General features: G+C 42.6%; 1 protein-coding gene across 1 annotated transcript in view; it reads left to right on the top strand.

Annotated features, from left to right (window-relative positions):
• atp6v1ba (ATPase, H+ transporting, lysosomal, V1 subunit B, member a) overlaps positions 1-15,274 on the top strand; it is a 28,932-nt gene extending 13,658 nt beyond the window's left edge. Inside the window, exons 2-9 of the mRNA XM_072688908.1 lie at positions 6,006-6,061; positions 6,312-6,410; positions 7,994-8,087; positions 8,194-8,271; positions 8,791-8,930; positions 13,069-13,170; positions 14,911-15,008; positions 15,127-15,274. Of these exons, the coding sequence (XP_072545009.1) occupies positions 6,006-6,061; positions 6,312-6,410; positions 7,994-8,087; positions 8,194-8,271; positions 8,791-8,930; positions 13,069-13,170; positions 14,911-15,008; positions 15,127-15,274 (815 nt within the window). The remainder of the gene's footprint in view (positions 1-6,005; positions 6,062-6,311; positions 6,411-7,993; positions 8,088-8,193; positions 8,272-8,790; positions 8,931-13,068; positions 13,171-14,910; positions 15,009-15,126) is intronic.
• Positions 15,275-21,351: the final 6,077 nt, after the last annotated feature.

The following is a 21,351-nucleotide window of genomic DNA, read 5'->3' as shown; positions in this document are numbered from 1 at the left end:
AGCCGGCCGATACACACCTCCTCGACCTTCGGCCGAAACCTCAGAATGTGTGAGGTGTTCTCTTAGCTCCCTTAGCTGTGGTTCGGGATGCTTTGACTGCTGTGGTGTTGTTGTTGTTGTTGTTTTCCTTATATGAAGGAATGTGGTATGTAAGGAATTGTGATGCAGTGTGTGTGTGTGTGTGTGTGTGTGTGTGTGTGTGTGCGCGCACTCAGTAACAGTCTATTGCAGTCTATTATGTTGGACTGCATCATCTACACACGCCTGTTTAGGCGACACTTCCGTGTGCATCCTCTTTTTATTTATTTATTTATTTATTTATTTCCCCCCTCAGCCGAGGGCAATTAGCGCGAGCGTGCGAAAGCGTGGAGGGAAAGCAGCAAGAAAAGAAGGGAAAGAAGACTGCAGTGAATGCAAGCAGGCCACTGTCACTGTTACCACCATGCCATTGTGTCATCAATTCGGGGGCGTTTGCGATGCAACCAGGGGCGAAAATCTCTTCTAAGCCCCCACCCTCCCAAAACACTTCCCCTTCGTACCTCCCTCCCTCCCTCCCTCCCTCTCTCCCTCTCTCCCTCTCTCGCGCTCTCTCCTCAGCACCCTGTCCCCCTCTTTGAGAGCAGGAACGGGGGAATGTGTTGGAATGCTCTGTTCCTCTTTTCTCCGCCACTTGAATGGGCCCTTTTAGTATTTCACACCAAGGTGTCCTTCAGGGCGCGAGGTCAGGCTACCAAAACAGCTCCTAGCGCCGGATTAGAACCAATTAACGTCTCTCGGGACAATGGCGGCTTGGCAGCTCCGCTGGGCCCGGCTCTGACCCAACGCCGCTGTTGCGCGCCCAGCCCTCGCACCGCAGCCACTCCAGCTGAAGTGTCCCGCGAGAGGAGGGGAAAGTTTTTCAATCCTAATGGGAAATGTTGCTACTTCACGCCTCGTGAATGTATAGGCATTTTTTTAATCTTTATTTTTGCAAGGCCCTCTCGCTCGCTCTCGCTCTCTCGCTCTCTCTCTTTAGCGCCAAGGCTCTGAAAGGGGCTCCAGTGTAGAGGCCGTCCGGTTCAGCCAGCATTGGGGTAGCGGAGTTGTGGGGTTTTTGTCAGATTTCTCAGTTACCTCTTAAATTTTATTAATTAAAAAATAAATTGCAATATATATATATATATATATATATATATATATATATATATATATATATATATATATATATACATATATAGAATAAATTTCTGCACAGTAAGAGTTTACTAGACACTGATATTACAGTAAATAAAATGGAAATAAAAGCATTAATACAGAAACTCGTCAGAATGACTATTGAGCAGAACTGCTGCACTAAAATATTCTATAGTTTTATTCTTCTTCAGTTCTGCTAATAAATATTAAATTACGCTGATGTTCCCCGTTTCTGAAGGTTTATGTATGACCGTCTGCAGACGTGAACAGTTATAGAACACTGTTTCTATTTTCATGTGTCTCTGACTGTAAGCAGTGGTTTTATGGAGCAGCAGAGCGTTAGTGAAGAACTGCTGACCTGATGTTTAGTTGCTATAATATAAAAGAAAAAAAAAATATTTCTAAAAAAATATATATATTAATGATTTTAAGATGGTACTTATTCTGTTGAAAGACATTCCTACTTTTATTTTGGATGTAAAAAAACTGAAATTTCACATTTTGTTTAAACAAACTGATAATTATTTGTTTTATTTTATTCGTAATTATTATGTTTAAAATTAAAGGAAAATTTCTAACTTTTTTTTCTTGTAACTTTTTTTATTTAATCTTAAATTAAGTAAATTGTGAATTCTGTTTCAGATCAATTCTTAGATTTGACTCGAGCTGTAGTAGTTTTGTTTTTAAAGTAAATGGATCATTTCTATTCAGTTTTACAGTAAAAGTATTTTATCAGTTCTTCATTCCTTTAATTTCAGTGGAATTTACTGAGGTCAGTGAAATTAAAAAAAAAACAAAATGTATAGAATAATAAATAAATAAGACATGAAATACATTCTTGAGAACATTTGTTGATTTTACAGACATGCTCACACTTGCTTTGCTGAACTGTTTTTTTCCGGGGGGTTGGTTGGTTATTTTAATCAAATTTTACTTTTTCGAAAATTATCTAAAAAAAAGAAAAATCTAAATAACAATAAATCATATTAATTAATTTATTTAATCTATAACCTTTTGAACACAATTAGATTTTCTGTGTGTTTTCATTCCTTTCATTCCATTTGAAGTTCCTCTTAGACGGAGCTGAGCGGTTCGGAGAGTCGTCGGCTCATTTTGGGCACAAGCGCAAGAGTTGTCATGTTTTGGCTGAAAGATTTCAGTAGCATTTTCCATTAGTGTGTGTGTGTGTGTGTGTGTGTTGTGTTTTGAGAGATGTTTAAGAGGTTGATGCACAATTATACGGTGGCAATTTTCCTGCATCATAATTATGATCACATCTCGGTAAATAGCCATATGAATCTCTTTTGAAACATATGGGCAATTTGTAGGGTAAGTGTAGCTATTAAGTCCATTTTATAAACACATCCATGGAAAAGTGCGTACCGCAATTTGTCGGGGCTGGGTCGAAAAGGAGGCGTAGAACAAAACCCATAATGTCTTAGAAAATGTTGGAATTTGCAGAAAACGCCGTCTTTCCTGCGCATCTGTGAAAGGGCATTATTTGGCGTGGGGCGTGATTAGGCTGGTGTTTTCTTTCAGAGTCATCATGATAATTGTGAGGCTAATCTTTTATTTAGGGAGGGGAAAATGTGCACTCTGGAGATTCGGGCGATGACGCCGCTTTTCCACTGAAGCTGTTCGGCGTGTTTGTTTGTTTGTTTATTTATTTGTCCGTTTGTTTGTTTTAGGAAGCGGAAGCAGGTGTGTGAAATGCTGTAAAGTTTTGAAGACTCTTCAGCAGTGAATGCAGACTCGAACCAAGTGTGCTCTATATGAGGGGGGTTATGATTCTGAGGATGCACCGATATGAGTTATATTATTTGCTGATATCTTATGTACAGATCTGTGGATGGGGGGGACATCAACTTTGTCGAAAATTGTAGAAATTAAGAGCTGAAACCGCTTGGATCAGCATTGCAGAGGAATAGAATTTGTGCTAGTTTTAAAAGCAGTAAAATAAAAAAAAAAAAGAAAAAGCTAATTTTAGTGAAGTGATCCAGCGTCACCTGAATGCACTTCTCAGCTGCGGTAAAATTTTTATTTATAGATAAAATAGATTTTTTAATTTTATTTATTTATTTATAAATCATTTTTTTTCACTTATTTATTTTATTAATTTTATTAATTTTAGTTATTCATTTATTTGTTTATTTGTTTATTTATTTCAATGTAGGGTGTCTTTTTATATATATATATTTTTTTGGTAATTTTTCTAAAAATGTTACTAATTATGTGTGTGTGTGTGTGTGTTTATTTATTTTTATTTATTTTGTGATTTTAGTTTTTCCCTGTTTTTGTTTCCTTCAGTCCAAGTCCAGTGTTTCTTAGCAGCGTTACCATAGCATTTCCTGCACAGCTTTGTGTTTCTCGTCGTCTGGACGTATCGTCCGCGCACCCTGTCTAGTGTCCTTGCTCCCTTGTCCCACGTCTTTATCTGAGACGTAGCCCAACACTGTTTCGTTGGGCTGTAAACGCTCTCTCAGTGGAATGTCTCGGCTGATCGGCTGCATCGGGGTCAGCGATTACATTTGATCATTTGAATTTTCTCCAACGTCTTTATGATCATTTTAAAGGAGAAATGCTGGATCTCAGAAAGAAATGCCGGTGTCATCAAATGAGCTCTGTATGTGTATCTGAGCCCGGATAATCTAGCCCACAAACCGCTGACCACAACAAATAAATGCTTGGTGCTTTAATAGAGGGCTGTAATCGGTGGTTTATGTGCGGTCAGTGTCCGAACTGGACAATACAGGCCAACGGGAGTTCTCTCTCCTCCCTCCCAGTGTTCTCCTCCCTCCTTCTCAACCTATGTTACTAATTGGGTGTGAAATGCAGGTGTGTGTGTGTGTGTGTGTGTTGGCGGCTCATTCAATGCTTTTCAGGCTAATTAGAGGCAGAATGGCCGCTCCCCGTCGGGCTGCAGTTTTGGTCACTAAAGCCAGGCCTCGTTTCCGCCAGGCTTTGATATGAGGCTGCAGACTGACGCCTCACACAATAACCTAACACATTGATGCGTTTACAACACACACACACACACACACACACACACACGCACACACACTCTCGCACATTCATTCATCACATCCAAAAGCCCCAACACACTGAGGCATGATGGACGACCCAGAACAAGCCAGAGTTGACCTCTGCTGACCCTGTCCCCACACACACACACACACTTTCTGAGGTGGAGAGCCATCACATTGGCTCTAGTGACAGAGCAGCTAATGTTTCCTCAGAACAAGTGAAAAGCCAAAGTGAGGACCACACCCGTCTCCCCTCTCATTGTTAGGCCTTCTACTAATGACTGCCCACCCGCAACACACTCCTCCTCCTCCTACAACTGTGTGTGTGTGTGTGTGTGTGTGTGTGTGTGTGTGTGTGTGTGTGTGTGTGTGTGTGTGTACGCACTTCTGTAGTTTTTGAGTTTCTTAAATGTTAAGATGTAAACAAGAGTGTGTTTGGTGTTTAACACCTGGTTCACAGTGGAGGTGATTAGAACCTCCTAAAAGCTCCTCACAGAACGTTCTTCACCTAATGGTGATGAAGACGCTGCCTGATGCCTGAGACACTGTTCTACCAGAGTTCTGAGAAGAGCTCGGCTCTAGAACCTGCTTTTAGAACCAGATCATTAAAATGGTGGAGGGATACATGCTGCAGGGTGTAGTGCAGCTACAGAAAGTAGTCCCTAAAGAGAACTGGATTAGTTCAGATTCTCTATTCTTCACTATTTTATCGTTGTCGTCGCGCTGGTGGGTTTGGATAGGGAATAAATTATGGGCTGTGTCTGTGTTGTTGTCATGGCGACCAACGCATGGTCCTATTCACCTTCATCTTGGCTGCGTTTTTGGTGTACTGTTCAAACTTCCACCAAACTATCGCTTTAATGCTGGAAGAGACTTGCACGCCTCCCTGGGGGTCACCCTCAGTCCGCTCCTGGGTCAGAGTTTCTGATGCTTTTGCGAAGATGTCCTTCTCTAATGCTCCGCACCGTCCTCCTCTCCCACTGTTCGAGCTTTTATGACCCGGCCCCCCATCGGAAAGGAGCAGTTCTAGCCCTGGCTCCCTTTAATGTCTGTTATTTCTGATGCATTACACTCAGCCTGCAGGCCAATAAATGACAGGCATGCTATGGAAAGGTGATGGTTGAGGCTGAAAAATTGGCACCCGCCCTGCCCGTATGAGTGGGGCAGGGTCATGCTGGTTTCGTGACAAGTGAGGACCAGGTCCCCGTCTTTCCGCCTGCACAGCGAGGACTCGGCCGGCCCTGACATTTGCACACAGAAATGCACAGAAAGTTGATTACGGAAAGGTCACGGCGTGCAAGTAGATGCACGGGTACAAGCGTTCGGTTTCGAGTGGCTGAAGGCTTTCATGAGGCGTTTCTGCCCTGCGTAGGACACCTCATCCCTGTAGGGGGGAGCAGAAGTCCCCACCCTTACCAGAGGCTGGCTGTATAGTAGACGGTGCCCGTCCTTTCACCTTTCGCTCGGCGTGGAAACTGAAGTGTGTTGGGCTCTTAGTTTCTTTTGGCTAAAACTGGTACCCCCCTGCCCCCCCGACTACAGAAGCTTTAATCTGTCTGATTGTTTAATACACAATAATTAATGTCGTCTAATGAATTTTGCTTGATTGTCCAAGAAAGCTTGGTCAAAAAGAAATGTAATATGGTGTAATTAATATAATAATAATAATAATAATAATAATAATAATATTAATTTATTAGTAGTAGTATCTTTCTAACCTCCATCAGTCTATTCTTGATGTCTTTTTTTTTTTTTTTTTTTTTTTTAGGTTATACTGATGTAATTGTTGTTTTCTCTTATTTCTCTCAGCGTACTCCACTGTGTCTGGTGTTAACGGCCCCCTGGTCATTCTGGACAATGTCAAAGTAAGAGTCCTTTTTATTTATTTATTTATTTTAAATATTTATCTAATATTTTCATCTTTAATAACTGCTACAAATTGTATTAAATAAGCTTTTTCATACCTTAAAATATTGTCCTGACTACCTGATCTATATAATAATCTATTTTTCTTTCTCTCTCATTTTCAAATGTTATATTTATTTACTTATTTACTTATTTATTTTGCTCTTCGTTTCCTTCTTTCCATCTTTTCTTTTCCCTCCCCGTCTCCAGTTTCCTCGTTATGCTGAGATCGTCCACCTCACCTTGCCTGACGGTACCAAGAGGAGTGGCCAGGTGCTGGAGGTGATTGGCAGTAAGGCTGTAGTTCAGGTAAGAGTGCCGGGTGTCAGTTCAGCCTCTGCTTCAGCACCTGGAAAACCAAACTCCACTAATAGACACTTATTAACACTGCATGTGTTTATAGATGCCAGGGTCATTTCGTTCATCTGTGAACAACACTAATGGAGACTGTGGTTGGCTTGTCCTGTACAGTTGGGGTTACTCCCATATTTACTAGAATTTCTCAATGTTTCTCAGTTTACTTCATAATTTACTGATTAATTTACTGGGGATCCAACCTTCAACCTTCGGAGGATGGAAATGTTTGTGTTGTACTAATTAATTACTTATTGTTATTTATTTATTTATTTAGAGTCTCTTTTTGAGAGTAGAGCTTTGAGTTATTTGACATGTCAGTATTGACAAAGTATTGAACATTTAGTTCCCTATACTCTGAAATGTAGATGTTTAGAAGCTCCCTGGATGTTTGTTCAGACGAAATCTGTCCGTTAGGGCTACCCTGGAAGTGTGGGTGCAATGCAATGGCTGTAATGTAATGCATAATGCACAATGCACCCTAAATGAGCACACTGAAATGCACAAATACTGTCTGGGAGACTGTTGTAGTCCTTACCAAATACAAGGGCACATGTACCAAGTAATATTTTAAACAAGTACAATTTTTAAGAAGTGTTTTTATAATAAAAAAAAATAAAGAAAAATGATGCACTTCTCCTTTTTTGGGTACAGGTGTGACCGTTGCTCAGCTCTGTCTGGATTTTCCTGAGTGGAAGTGTAGCGAGCAAATGAGTAAAGGCTGTAATACAGCTGAACTTGTTCCTTACCCTACGTGACATCGGAGAAATGGTTAATACCAGTGAATGGGTTTACAAGTCTGTGCGACCTTGGACACAAGCCTTCATTAAGCCTATTGAAACACCCATTTAACACCTCCATCCACACCTTATTGATTGCCTAGTGAAGAGGGCAGAACTCTGTGTACAGCACTTGTAGATTAAATGGGGAAGATTCCTCTATAGGTCTTGTTTTATCCCTTGAGATCCAGCTTTAAGAAAGGTTTCTGTGTGGTTGGAGATCTTATTGTGAGAGTAATTGATTGTTGAGACAAGATATATATAAAAAAGTGGTCAATGCACGTCTCTCTGGAATCTCTTGGGTGAAAATTGAATCTGTGGAGCGGCGGCGTTGCTAGGCTAGAGTTTGATTAAACCTGCCGAGCGCAAACACTGGATCACGACTCCTCCACTGGGATACATCAGTGCTAGTTACTGCATCTCACAGATCTAGTAAATGTTTGTAAATGTGTATTGCAAAAAAAACTGGCTGCCATCTGGTATACCCTAGAAACCACCTAGCAACCCTATTGCAACAACCTGAAACAACCGCTTGTATCCCTCCCCCCTGCTGCTCCTGTCAAAGTTTATATTGGCTCAGACTCCCTGGCTATACGTTGTGGACCCTGACTTGAGAGCCATGGGGCTAATCTGTCAGCTAATCAAATGGTCTTTTATGAAGCAGCGAAGCTGTGCTGCCCCCTATGCCTCCTGTAGTGTATTGTAATTTGTCAGACGGCAGCAGCTATGAAAAGCTCTGATGTCTCTTGCAATCTGCAGGTGTTCGAAGGGACCTCCGGTATAGATGCTAAGAAGACTGCCTGCGAGTTCACAGGTGACATCCTGCGCACACCTGTGTCTGAAGACATGCTGGGTAGGTGTGGTACAAAAGAAAACCGTAAACAACCTTTTAACTGTCAAAGTTTTGCATCTCTGACATTTATTGGTTTGTTATCGTGAACCGGTGGCTTTCCCTGCAGGACGTGTCTTCAACGGTTCCGGTAAGCCCATCGATCGCGGCCCCATTGTTCTGGCTGAGGACTACCTGGACATCATGGGTAAAAGATCTTTTCAGTTGCCTTATGTATTACAGTCTGTCAGAATGAGAGTGTGGATCATATGAACATTATAGAGCATTATAGAGCGCCCCCTACGCTTCCTGTAGTGTATTACAGTCTGTCAGAATGAGTGTGTGGATCATATGAACATTATAGAGCATTATAGAGTGCCCCCTACGCTTCCTGTAGTGTATTACAGTCTGTCAGAATGAGCATGTGGATCATATGAACATTATAGAGCATTATAGAGCGCCCCCTATGCTTCCTGTAGTGTATTACAGTCTGTCAGAATGAGCGTGTAGATAATATGAACATTATAGAGCGCCCCCTACGCTTCCTGTAGTGTACTACAGTCTGTCAGAATGAGCGTGTGGATCATATGAACATTATAGAGCGTTATAGAGCGCCCCCTACGCTTCCTGTAGTGTATTACAGTCTGTCAGAATGAGCGTGTGGATCATCTGCACATTTATAGAGCACTTGCAGAGCTCCCCTCATGCCTTGTCTGTGCTCTCCCAGGTCAGCCCATCAACCCTCAGTGCCGTATCTATCCAGAGGAAATGATCCAGACTGGCATCTCTGCCATTGACGGCATGAACAGCATCGCCCGAGGACAGAAAATCCCCATCTTCTCTGCTGCCGGACTTCCACATAATGAGGTGTGTGATCAGATCTGATCAGTTTTAATGAGCTACAGGTTTTGCTCTGTGGCTTAATTTTAATGGTCACACCTTTATAGACTGTAGTGGGTTTCGTTACACAGTGATGTGAACAAATGGAGAGATCCAGCGGGGTTTAAAGCCAGTGATGTGTGGACACATTAAGCTGGGCTGCCAGATTTTCCTGACTCCGGTCGGTGATGAGGAATAGTGGGTCTGGGACAGCGTCCGTAGGGAAGTGGCTGTCTGGTAATAAAGAGAGAGATTTGGTTTCCTTCTCCCAAAAGGCGTCTACTTTTGGGCAGTCCCACACAAAGTGCACAAAGAGAGTCCCCAGTGTCCCATTTGGTACAGTAGTACAGTAAGGGTGGGGGGCTTAAAGCCATTAAGTGTCTCCCCCTTGGCCTCTGTTGTGCTCTGTGGCAGATTTAGGGTTAGACAAAGCCCTAAAACCATTAACCCAGACTGTCTCAGGCTGTGGTTTGCCTGCCCTGCTCTGTGTGCAGTGGTTAAAATCAGATGTTGGATTTTAGGATGTGGAACACTGTGTGCTCTTGGTTTATCTCTATTTCCTGAAGCGTCGGTGGCGTCAAATTCAATTTTCAGTTTAACTTGAGGATTTTAGACAGTAATCAGGATTTCCTCTGCTGTTCAGAAGTCTGTGGAACTTTAGCAGACGAGTTGATTAAGGATGAATCAGCCGAACTTTACCTGATTAAAAAAAAAAAATAGACACTTACTACACTAAAACATGCCCAGTTTTATACCCTCAGTTTCTACTGGAACTCTGGTGCTGGACCCAAACTGCTTTCGTCTGCTCTTGCTTGTTCTTGCTTTCTCTTCCTTTTGCTTGTTCTGGATCTCGTTCGCTCTCGCTTTTGTTTCCTACTCTCGTGTGCTCTCGCTCTTGCTCTTGCTCTCGCTCTTGCTTTCGCTCCTGCTCTCGCTCCTGCTCTGGTTTGCTTTCGCTCTTGCTTTCGTTTCCCACTCTTGTGTGCTTTCGCTCCTGCTCTCGCTCTTGCTCTCGTTTCCTACTCTCGTGTGCTTTCACTCTTGCTCTCGCTCTTGCTTTCACTTGCTCTCGCTCTTGCTTTCATTTCCTACTCTCGTGTGCTTTCGTTTGCTCTTGCTTTTGTTTCGTACTCTGTTGTGCTCTCGCTCTTGCTTTCGTTTGCTCTCACTCTTGCTTTCGTTTCTTACTCTCGTGTGCTTTCACTCTTGCTCTCGCTCTTACTCTCGTGTGCTCTCACTCTTGCTTTTGTTTGCTTTCGCTCTTCGTTTTTGCTCTCGCTCTTGTTTGCGATCATGCTATTCGAATGCCCTTGCTCTTACATTTGTTTGCTACTCTAATGTGCTCTCGCTCTTGCTTTCACTCTTGTTTGTCATCAGTGAGGTCACAACCAGGTCTCCACCCAAATGAGTGAGGGATTCCATGCTGTTAATTGTCTTTTGATGAAGATGATGATGATGAAGAAACAGATACAGCGACATTTGCATCCACTCAGTTATAACCTGGGTTTGTTTTCAGCACGTTCCCAAAAAGCTGGGGTGTGTGTGAGTGTGTGTGATTGGTGTTATCAGCCTGGAGGAGCTTTAATGCCCTGTCTGTGGTGCTGCAGCGAGTCGACGCGCATAAGTGGGTCAGGAGGACAACTTCCCGATGCGCTCTGACATTTTTACAGTGTGTCTGAGGAGGATCTCGCACCTCTCCAGAGCTTTAGAGCACAGTCTGCTGCAGCTGCTGGTTGCAGGAAATGGCCAAAGAAAGTGAGTCCTCACTGTGCCCGTTGATTAACGAGATGCTGGGTTCATTCAGATTAAAGAAATCAAGCCCTGGCTACAGTCCCTCTGATACCACCAAACAAAACAGTCCAAAAGCTGAATAATCATCCATTAAGAAACGTCTGTTTATGGAGCAAGAGCTGCTGTTTCTGGCCGGGTATCACACTTCAGGAGCCAGATACGCAGAAGAACAAGGCATTTCTGACCATGAATAAGCAAAACTAGCCATTTCTGCTGCATGTTTACCAACATTCCTAACACAGCCAGTGTTTACGTCAACTGAATAACACTGATGGGCATAAATATGTCCTAATATTGAGGATTATTTAGTTTTTGGACTTAATGCAATCAAATCCTCATCTGAGCAATGTTTAACATCTAGCCTAAAGCCATCCCAGAAGAGTAGAGGCTCTTACTGCAGTAAAGAGGTGGGGAGTGGGGGTGGCTAATACCCTTGATTTCAGAAGAACACTGGAGGAGCAGGTGTCCACATAGTTTAGGACACATTGTGTGATCTTTTGGGGGAGATTTTTGGGCCATGGGTGAGGGGGGTGGGGGCGTGCAGGTGGGCCGTAGGGGATTTGGATACTGCACGACTGACTGACTGACCCTGACGGGCCGGTATGAGGCAGTTAACTCTGCTGTGGGATTTTAACGCTTGAGGTGGCTGTCCTGTCCAAACCATCACCCTGCCCCATTAACACCCTCTCACTCTCCCAAACACACACACACACACACACACACACACACACACACACACACACACACACACACACACACACACACAGTACACTATACTATAGAGCAGTGACTGAAGCACATTGAGAGACGCAGATCTATAACAAGGGCTGAGATCCACAGACCTGCAGCTTTGATTAGGGTTTCTTTACCATAAGAACCTTTTGGGGAAATTCTGCTGGCTCTGCGGTTCTGGAGGAGGAGGAGGGTCTGAAAAAGCTCCTCAGATTGTAAAAGTATGAGGCTGATATTCCTGATTGGGACCTTTTTAAAAGCTTAGGACCGAACCCACCGCACCTGCAGCGCAGAGCTGATCTCGGACAGACAGTGAGCGGTCTGTATAGAAAACAGGAGAACTGAAGAAGCCGGAGGTCTGATTGAGCGTGGCTGTCAAGTTCCTGCCCTTTTTTTATCCCCTTAAAGAAACAGGTGTTCAGAGTCAGAGTTCATCCCTGGGTCAGGCCAGATCAGACACCCAGGACCATTACATTATGTGATAAGCGTGAAATTCCTCTCTGCACGCACACACACACATACACAGGGGCTGTATGTGAAAGTAGTAATGACCAGCAGTACCAGCAGCTTGCTGGTACGATTTACTATTTTAACCTGATGAGGTTTTGATTTAGATTATTATTGGATGGTCCATTTGGTCCCTGCTTAGCCAGATGGTGCACGCTTCACCTTTTAAATGATTTTAATCTCTATTTAGTTCAGTTCAGACGTCTAGTGGTTCTATATCAGTTCACTGAAATCTCTAAATCTATATAGTTCTGTCTGTCTGTATATCTGTAAATCTGTCTGTATATCCATCTATCTATCTATCTATCTATCTATCTATCTATCTGTAAATCTGTATATCTATCCGTATATCTATCCATCTATCTATCCATCCGTCTATCTATCTGTCTGTATATCTGTAAATCTGTCTGTGTACTACTTTAACTATTTGTCAATAAAATATATATATATATATATATATATATATATATATATATATATATATGTATATATAAAAATCTATAAATATATCTAATATCTAAATATATAAATATCTAAAAATATATATAAATATATATATATTTTGATTGACAGATAAATAGTTAAAGTAGTAGACAGATGGACTGATAGGAAGTAATTGACAGAAATTAAATTAAAAACAAACTAATAGAATATATATATACACATACATACATAATTAGATTTGTCTGCATCTGTCTTTCTTTGTATATATTTCTCTATCAAGCTATATATATATACATACACACACACATGGCTGTATTTATGTCTATTTATGTATTTATGTCGATCATCTATAAATTATATAATAAATCATTTGTTATTATTTCCTTCTTTCTTTCTTTCATTATTTATATATTTATATATAATGTATAGTTTGTATTTTGTTTTGCATTGTTATTTTTCCCCATCATATCACCACACTGCAGAAAAAGATGGTTGTTTCCGTTTGTTGGCCCAAAAGAATATCATTAAGAAACGCTGTTGCCCAAGAGCTGCTCTGCACAGTTACAGCTGTTCAAAAGGAACGGCTGGATGGATGGAATTGGTTATTTTTCCATAATAATGGTGTTTATTTTCCTTTCCCCACCTCTCTCAGATTGCTGCTCAGATCTGTCGCCAGGCCGGTTTGGTGCAGAAGTCGAAGGACGTCATGGACTACAGCTCCGACAACTTCGCCATCGTCTTCGCTGCTATGGGAGTGAGTGCTCGTATCCAGTCCTGAGTTTAGCTTGTTTGTCTGTGTGGTAAATTACACCCGTGATTAATTAAGAGACTTAGTACATGCCTTTTGCATGTATCGAGCTGCGTAAAGTGTACAAAGAATACTGACACACCCGAAATCAAGCTGTGCGGTAGGTACAAAAGACAAAATGGGTAAAATAGGGCAAAAAAGTGTGTAAAATTTTTTATATATATGAATCTGTCTGCATTGGCATCTTACAAGGCTCTGTGTTGTATAATAATGTGTTATTAGCCTTGTTTTTAATTGTTTGATGTAAAGAAGAGTCAAAACAAGTGATGGTGATTCAGTATTTTAGATTTTTATCTAAAATATATAGAAAATATGGACATCACATTTCCCATACGTAACTGTGCTGATTCTCGATTGAGGGCTCCTTTTAGTACACGACCAGGGTCCACAGTGTGTGTGTGTGTGTGTGTGTGTGTGTGTGTGTGTGTGTGTGTGTGTGTGTGTGTGTGTGTGTGTGTGTGTGTGTGGGGCTTAATCCTCCCATTAACCCCGCCTTAACCTCCTGCACTCCCTCCTCTAAACCTGTTGTTACTGTGGCCTCAGCGGTCAGTGTTCTGCTGGTCAGGTGTCGCGTTCACCTGCACATTCATACACTCGGGTGTGGAGGGCCTTCATTAACCTGACTTTGTGATGTGACTGACCTGGGCTTCTTCTGCTGTTGTCTGCTGCTGCTCCCTGTTTGGGGTTGCGCTTAATGCGTCCTCCATTCAGTGTGTGTAACACTATAGCCTGAAATCATGCGCAGACGGGCTGGCGTGTTAAACCCACTCTGAAAGGTGTGGGTCTCTCTCTGGCAGGAAATTGCCTTTTGTAGGGGCTTATTGTGAACAACGTGAGTGAAGGTTATTGGCATTCAGAAAATTAAAGTCCTAAAGCTCTCAGTGCTGCAGTGTATCTGTACATGCACTCTAAAGCAGGGGTGTATGTATGTGCAATCCTTCAATAGATCAGTATTTTCAGTGTTGATTATTAATGTTGGGATGTAAACATTGGTGTCAGATGGTGGTTCATTTTTTTGTGTTCTAGATCCCATTATTTTGATATTGATATGGATAAAAAGTCATCTTTTGTTCTACTCAGATTTATTCCACTTTATTTATTTTACCCCGATTTACCGATAGCAGGCAGCATAACCCGAGATTCGAAGCAGCGAGCCACAGGTCCTACTGGATTACTAGACACCCGGCCTGCTGGACCACTCCCAGCCCCTTACTTGTGCATATGACCTTTTTTTTTGTGACAGTTTTTTCTTAAAATTAGATTTTAAAAGTCGCAGTATATCGCCTTATCTTGCTTACAGCATCGCAGTGTATGGCATTATACTGGATCGTTACCCCTGTATTGGGATGCGCATCGTGACGCCAGGGTTTTGCCAATACACAGCTCATCTCTTAAGTACTGCTTGTGCTACGCTCTTAAAAATAAAGATGTCTGAAATGGTCCTTTGAGCAATGCCGTAGTAGAACCACTTGTACAACTAACCTCAGGCCATGTTAATTCTTTTCATCAGTATTCCATCACATCCTAGGGCCACATGGTACTAATCACTGTGATTTCATTTCAAATTAGCCCTGTCAGTGCCCGTTTGTCTGGTACTGTGCATTACCATGTCTATAAGGATCACACCAGCTATGACTATCAATGAAAAAAACTGTAGATATAAACTAACTGCTGAATCACCCTCAGGTCAACATGGAGACTGCCCGTTTCTTCAAGTCTGATTTCGAGGAGAATGGGTCCATGGACAACGTCTGTCTGTTCCTGAATCTGGCCAACGACCCCACGTGAGTCGCTGCTCACATCTGAGCGTGTCTAAATATGGCTCAGTCAGGGATGGTGGGCTTGGGGTTGGGCTTTTTTAATTAATTTATTTTTGTTTAATATCCCGCTTTTCCTCCACAGGATCGAACGCATCATCACTCCACGTCTGGCCCTGACCTCAGCCGAGTATTTGGCCTATCAGTGCGAGAAGCACGTGCTGGTCATCCTGACGGACATGAGCTCCTACGCCGAGGCTCTGCGAGAGGTGAGGTCCTCACTGTTGTCGTAAGAGAGCAACTGTTATGCGGTGACCATCACAATAACCAATCCGTAAACACTGAGCACATATTTGTGTCCTTCACATTTTACCCATCTACTCACCCATTTACTCATTTTACCTAGTGAACTAGAGGCAGTGAGCACACACACACACATAAACCCAGGGTGGTGGGCAGCCAACTCCAGAGAGGATGAAGGGTCTTGCTTAAGGGCTCAACAGTGGCAGCTTGCTGAGCCCGGGTACCAAACCCACAACCCTGTCAATAAAAAAATCAATAGCCCGAAGCTCTAACCACTAAGCCCCATAAGAGCCATAAGGCAAGATATCGAGCACGGCCACATGTCTGCAGCTCCAGCACTCTGATGTGTGAGGGGAGGGCAGAGTTATGTTAATGTGAGGAGTGGGGGTCTCGTATGGACTCGGGCTGAGTTTAAATGCACGGACTGTGTCAAAATACAAGCCTAATACAGCTGATTACAAAATACTTTTAAATTTAAGCTAAAATTAGTCTAATTCGAGTCCCTTTTCATATTTGCTGACTCCAAATTATGACTCCAACTCTGTGATTCGACTCAAACCGTGATTTTTGTGATGCTGTTTTTCCCCCCACTTCTGTCCCCTAATGCTTCTCCAGTCTTCCAGTACAGAATCCTCACAGGGGGGACTCTTAACACCCCTAACTATTGTGTCCCCTATTGTGCCTTCTCTTTGAAAGCTCTTGTCCATCATTTGAAAACCTTCAGATGCTCAGTGGTTATGAAATAATCACTTTTTACTCCAGTTCTTTTTTTCTTTCTTTCTTTCTTTCTTTCTTTCTTTCTTTCTTTCACGCACAACCTCCTTCCCGACTGCTTTGAGACCTGCGTTCAATACAACTTCTCAAGTTCATCATTTCTCTCTAAGGTCTTTCATTAGAACATCACTCTGACAATTTATACTTTCTCATCGAGGACCTTCGACCTGGAACTCATTACAACCTTATCTAAAACCTAACCTCAAAGCACAGGTTAAGACCCGTCTCCTTTTGCATCCTGTTGGCTCATGTGTTCAAATGCAGTTGTTACATAATTGGATCTTGGTTTCTTTTATTCCTTTGAAGGAAAGCACTTTTGAAAGGGCTTTGTGTAAGCCCTTCTTTGCCTTTTTATCCAGCTTTGACAAACTTTCAAAAGGAAAACAAAATTTTTGGGGGGGGGCGTGTTTTAAATAGATGAGACTGGTGACCTGCAGAAGTCCAGTGTTTGTTAGCAAAGTTAGCCTAGCATCTATTATCGTTGACTTAAGAAGTACACCAAGATACGGAACATGTTGGCCGAGTGTTGCTGGCTTCGCATCCGTGTGCAAGACGTATGTTTCGGGCCTTTGAGTCTTCACAGGACAGTCCTACTCATAGGAATCGCATTACCTTGGATGCAGCCTAGGATTTGGAGCTCAGCTAAAGGCAAGGGCCGAGTTAAATCTCTCCGTTCTGCTTGTTTTAATGCTGCTTTTTAACATTTATTACTTTATTTGCCAAATTCTTGCCAAATGTTCAAAATTCACCAAGCATGCCCCGATCTCTATGGCCATGGTTCTCAAGTAGGCTCCCTGAAACGCCAGAGTAGGTGAGGAATATCGTCGCTCAGCGGAAAGATGAAGGCTAAGAGCTGCACATCGCTGGATCATCTGGATAAGAGCTCCCATCAAATGAATATGGTCGTATGTCAATTCAACATTCATTGTATTCATAAAATCAGTCTGCAGGGTTAATAGAGAAGCCTGGTTAATAGAGAAGCCATATTGGTTGGTGAAAAAATGAAGGCTCCTTCATGTGGAAAATTGAGGAGAACCAGCAATCCTTGTCCGTTCAAGGCCCCAGGGTTCCAGTAGAGTCCTCATATCCAACTCGCCGAGCTCTTCGACCTGCCTTTCGCAGCATTGGTGCACACGATGCCGTAACCACAACCGCGCAGAATCGAAGGAGTGCCGCTAAAGTCGAATTGCCTAATTTCTGCAGTGTGACGTGACTGCAGAGCTTTTTCTTCCCCACTATGGGGAGTGAGAAACTGCCTTCAGAGCGCACCCCCCCCCCCCTGAAGCCTGCTCTGGTGTATAGTGGCTGCACATAGCACGTCCTTCCCAAAGCATTTCCTTCCGAGATTCCTTCTTTTTCAGAGCGGCAGATGAAATGGAGGTCGCGCCACGGCTTGACCGCCGTACGCAAGAGCTTTCTCTCGGTAATTGCCCCCTGTGATACGCCGACCTTGGAAAAAATTCTGTAACGATCAACTCCTTTACACCTTCATTTATAAGAGAGGCACACAATCATCTCTGTAACTGTGGTCAATACAAACGGACTGTAAATGGAGGTCGGCCTGTCCATTTTCTCCTTCCACTCATTACTCTTAAGGTCACGGATATAGGACCTAAAGGAGAATCCACACTGCCGGAGTATCCACTTCTGCAACGCGTGAAAGGAGTCCAGTAGGCTGGTTTTAATTGAAAAAGCCTTAGAAATGTCCTCCCAACCTCATTAAGGTAACTACAGTGTGGAGAAAAGCTCGTGTTGAAGGTCACTCAGAAGCTCTTCTAGACAAATGGGAAATGTTCCTTCAGGTTCGATTCACAAGTCCTGATGGCTTCTAGGGACTGGCCAGAGATGAAAATATCGAATACTCTGTTAATCTATGAAATTGATATATTCTGCATGCCTCTGAAAGCTCCGTTGAGTGGTTATGAATATCCTGCCTGATCCATCAGAGCGTCCAGATCGGAATTAGAATGTGATTAAGATTAGGTGCGTGTATTTTTCACAGTACTATGTACAGCAATATGTGTCCTCCGTATTTGATCCATCTGTAGGAGTGAACACACACACCCAGAGCGGTGGGCAGCCAACTCCAGCCCCCGGGGAGCAGAGAGGGTGACGAGCCTTGTTCAAGGGCCCAACGGTGGCAGCTAGCTGAGCCAGGGAATTGAACCCACAACCCAGTCATCAATAGCCCTGGACTCTAACCTCTGAGCCACCACTGTCTCACACTAAAACTGATAGTTTTTCTCCAAATTTGATTTTGCCAATCAACCCACCTGTTCAACTTCTCGTAGCACTTGCAATGCTCCTAACACTAGGAGGGCATCCAGTACATGCAAACCCAGCCACCAGTTCTTTCGAACTGAAAATCGCCAGGCATCCCACACAGTTTGAGGAAAAGGACAGGTCCCCAAATCCACCATTCTGGGAATTTTTAAAGTTAGGAAATTTACAATGAGAATTAATGGGCATAAAATGGGAATATTTGAAGCTAAAGGTGAGAAATGTACATATAGTTGGTGAAAACTATGCGGAAGCATAATTAAATAAATAAATAATCAGATATTATCCCAAAACAGTAGAATAGCAAAGCCCATTACACACTGAAGGGCTATTGAGAAGACCACGGCCCCTGCAGTCACTGTTCATTCCTCCATCACATGTACAGCATATGTCCAGATGATTTCTAGGAACCTGACACTCACCTCTAACTTATGGGGAAATGCGCTTTATTTGTTTTAATCTTAATAATGAATAATTCATAAGTATTAATGCTTTGTTACAGAAACCCATTAAGGCAAAAAAATGGCTAGCTAACCTGTGCTTGCCAAGTTCCTATGGAAAGACACTGGCAATTTACTGAATTCATAGGAAATTTTCCACCGCTTTACAACCCTAGCTGGGAGGCTTTGTACCCCTCTAGCCCGCGCTCAGCATTGGGCACAGTGACCCAGTGGCTCTGAGTAACCGTTTGCATCTCAAAGTCTGCAATTGGCCAAGCTGCAGGTCTAACATCAGTACAATTTATTGGCATTTGTTGAACCCAGATGTTAAATAAACATTAAATAACCCAATAAAAAAGATTCAGAATGGCGGTGAATAGCTAAGAACGTTCTACCAGCTCCCATTCCCGGTCTGCAGACACGGCCTCTGCTTTCTCGCTGAATTGATTATTCATTCTAGACGCGACACTCCACCTTTTCCACAGTTTCCAGTTTTGCTTTAAACCCTAAGACGAGACGCGGCTGGGTAACATTTCACGTGGGATATCAGGTTGCATTGCGGGTGAGCTTACGGCAGGAGAATGGAGGCTGTCTGGCCGTGACACTCACTCAACAAGCAGCTCTTGACATTTGGAGCCGTTTTAGAGTGCTGGGCAGTTTTCGGGTCAGGGGTAGGGTTTCCTGCAAGGCTTTTGTGTCGCCGGCGCCCATAATGGAGGGATTCCAGAAACATCTGCCACTCCATAAACATACAATATCACATTTAGGCACAAAAGCACATGCCTCTTAGTCCGCTCAAGAGCCGTGACAATGACGAGGGCTTATGAGGAACAAGAGCGGGTATAAACAGACGCCGGCAATTTCCTAGAGGAAGTAGAAAGCGTGAGGAGTCATTAACCAGTATTTGGTGCACACTACACACACACACAGATACAAAAAAAAAAAAAACACACACACACACGGAGACAGACAAAATGAAGCATTCCATCCATCATATAAAGAATAAAGCATTCCACAGCCTCATGGAAAATACCTTAACTTAATTTTTATTAGCGGCTCAATGAAAGAGAAAAGGTCTTTGGATGAGATGTCTTTTCTGGCTTTTTCTCCTCGGTCACCCCCTCTCTTTCTCTTTTCACTCAGTTAAATATATATTTCTCTCTGTGTTATTTTTTTTTTTCCTGCATGTTTTGATGTTTGAATGTGCCGAAGCGCACAATACGCATTCCAAAATAGCTGAGCTGCATGTGAAAGCGCGACCTCCTGCACTGTGCGACTGTGACCTTGGCAGGCGCTCGCCCCGTCAAATAACAACCAGCGCCAAACGCACGCCGGCTTTTTATGGCTCGGAACAGCTCGGCGAGGGCCCCGGGGGCGTCAGCGCTTTAACTTGCTTTCCGTTTCTGTAAACTCAAAGGTTGAGCCTTCAGTGGAGCTGACCGGTTCAGCACCGTAACGCTTAATGCCCCCCCCCACCCCACAACTCTCTTCAACGAGTTGCAGTAGTACTACCTTAAACGTGAAGGACTTGAGGCACAGTGATAATGATGATGATTAATATTATTATTATTATTACTATTATTCATTTTTTAATTGTTGTTAAATTCATTATAATTGTTTATAACTAATAGTAATAGAGCTGTATTTACATAAGAATGTCTTAATGAATAGGACATACAGTCGGCCCCAGGATTGACCCCTGTGGAACACCACATGTGACCCAGGGCTGGTTGACAAAGTTGGCACTATTTTCTTTATTATTTATTTATTTATTTTTAAAGCCTTCCAGACGGGCATAGAGGATGAGCTGGACTTTAAAAATTAGTATCATCACTAGCTTATAATGCCATTTGTAAATTAAGTCAATTGCAAATAGTTTTGAGCCAATGATTGATCCCTGTGGTACACCACACAATTAATTATTTTATTAATTTATTTTATTTATTTATTTAAAAAAAGGTCCAGAAAGGTCCAGGCATAGCAGGAGGTTGGTAGGATGTTAGAAATGAGGGGTAAATCTGGTTATTTTCCGCAGCATAGAAATTACACTTGTGAATAAAAACCCAAAGAAAGCAATAGAAAATGCATTTGGCCTAAGAATTGACCCCTGTGGCACACCACTCATGTTGAGCGCTGGTTGAAGCACTTAAATGAAGGAACTTAAATGTTAGTGTTTATTAAAATTGCTTTAAATGTTGAAAGCAAAGTGTTAACTATATGCTCGTCCATGCAGGCATGGCAGTTAATTAGTTCGGACTAGTTTAGGAAGGACAAGTCCGACTTCTAGCAGCAGCAAGTATGCCGTACCGTTCCGAAATATCACATTTCTGAATAAAGGAAAAATACCCATCATCTTAAAGTAGCAAATACAGTTGGCCCGAGGATTGACCCTTGTGGAACAGCACACATGTCCAAGAAGGCTAGTTAAGACTTAAAATGCAGACAATGCAGTTGGCCCAAGAATTGACCCTTGAGGAACGCCACAGCTGAATGGAGCCGGTGAGGCTGTGAGCTGATTATTTGATTACCAGCATACAAATGTCATATTTGTGAATAAAACGTATTTGAGAGTA

Source organism: Salminus brasiliensis, chromosome 10 (assembly GCF_030463535.1).
Source record: "Salminus brasiliensis chromosome 10, fSalBra1.hap2, whole genome shotgun sequence".
Taxonomy (NCBI): Eukaryota; Metazoa; Chordata; class Actinopteri; order Characiformes; family Bryconidae; genus Salminus; species Salminus brasiliensis.
The sequence above is the reverse complement of the archived record's forward strand: the minus strand, read 5'-3'. Positions and strand labels throughout refer to the sequence as shown.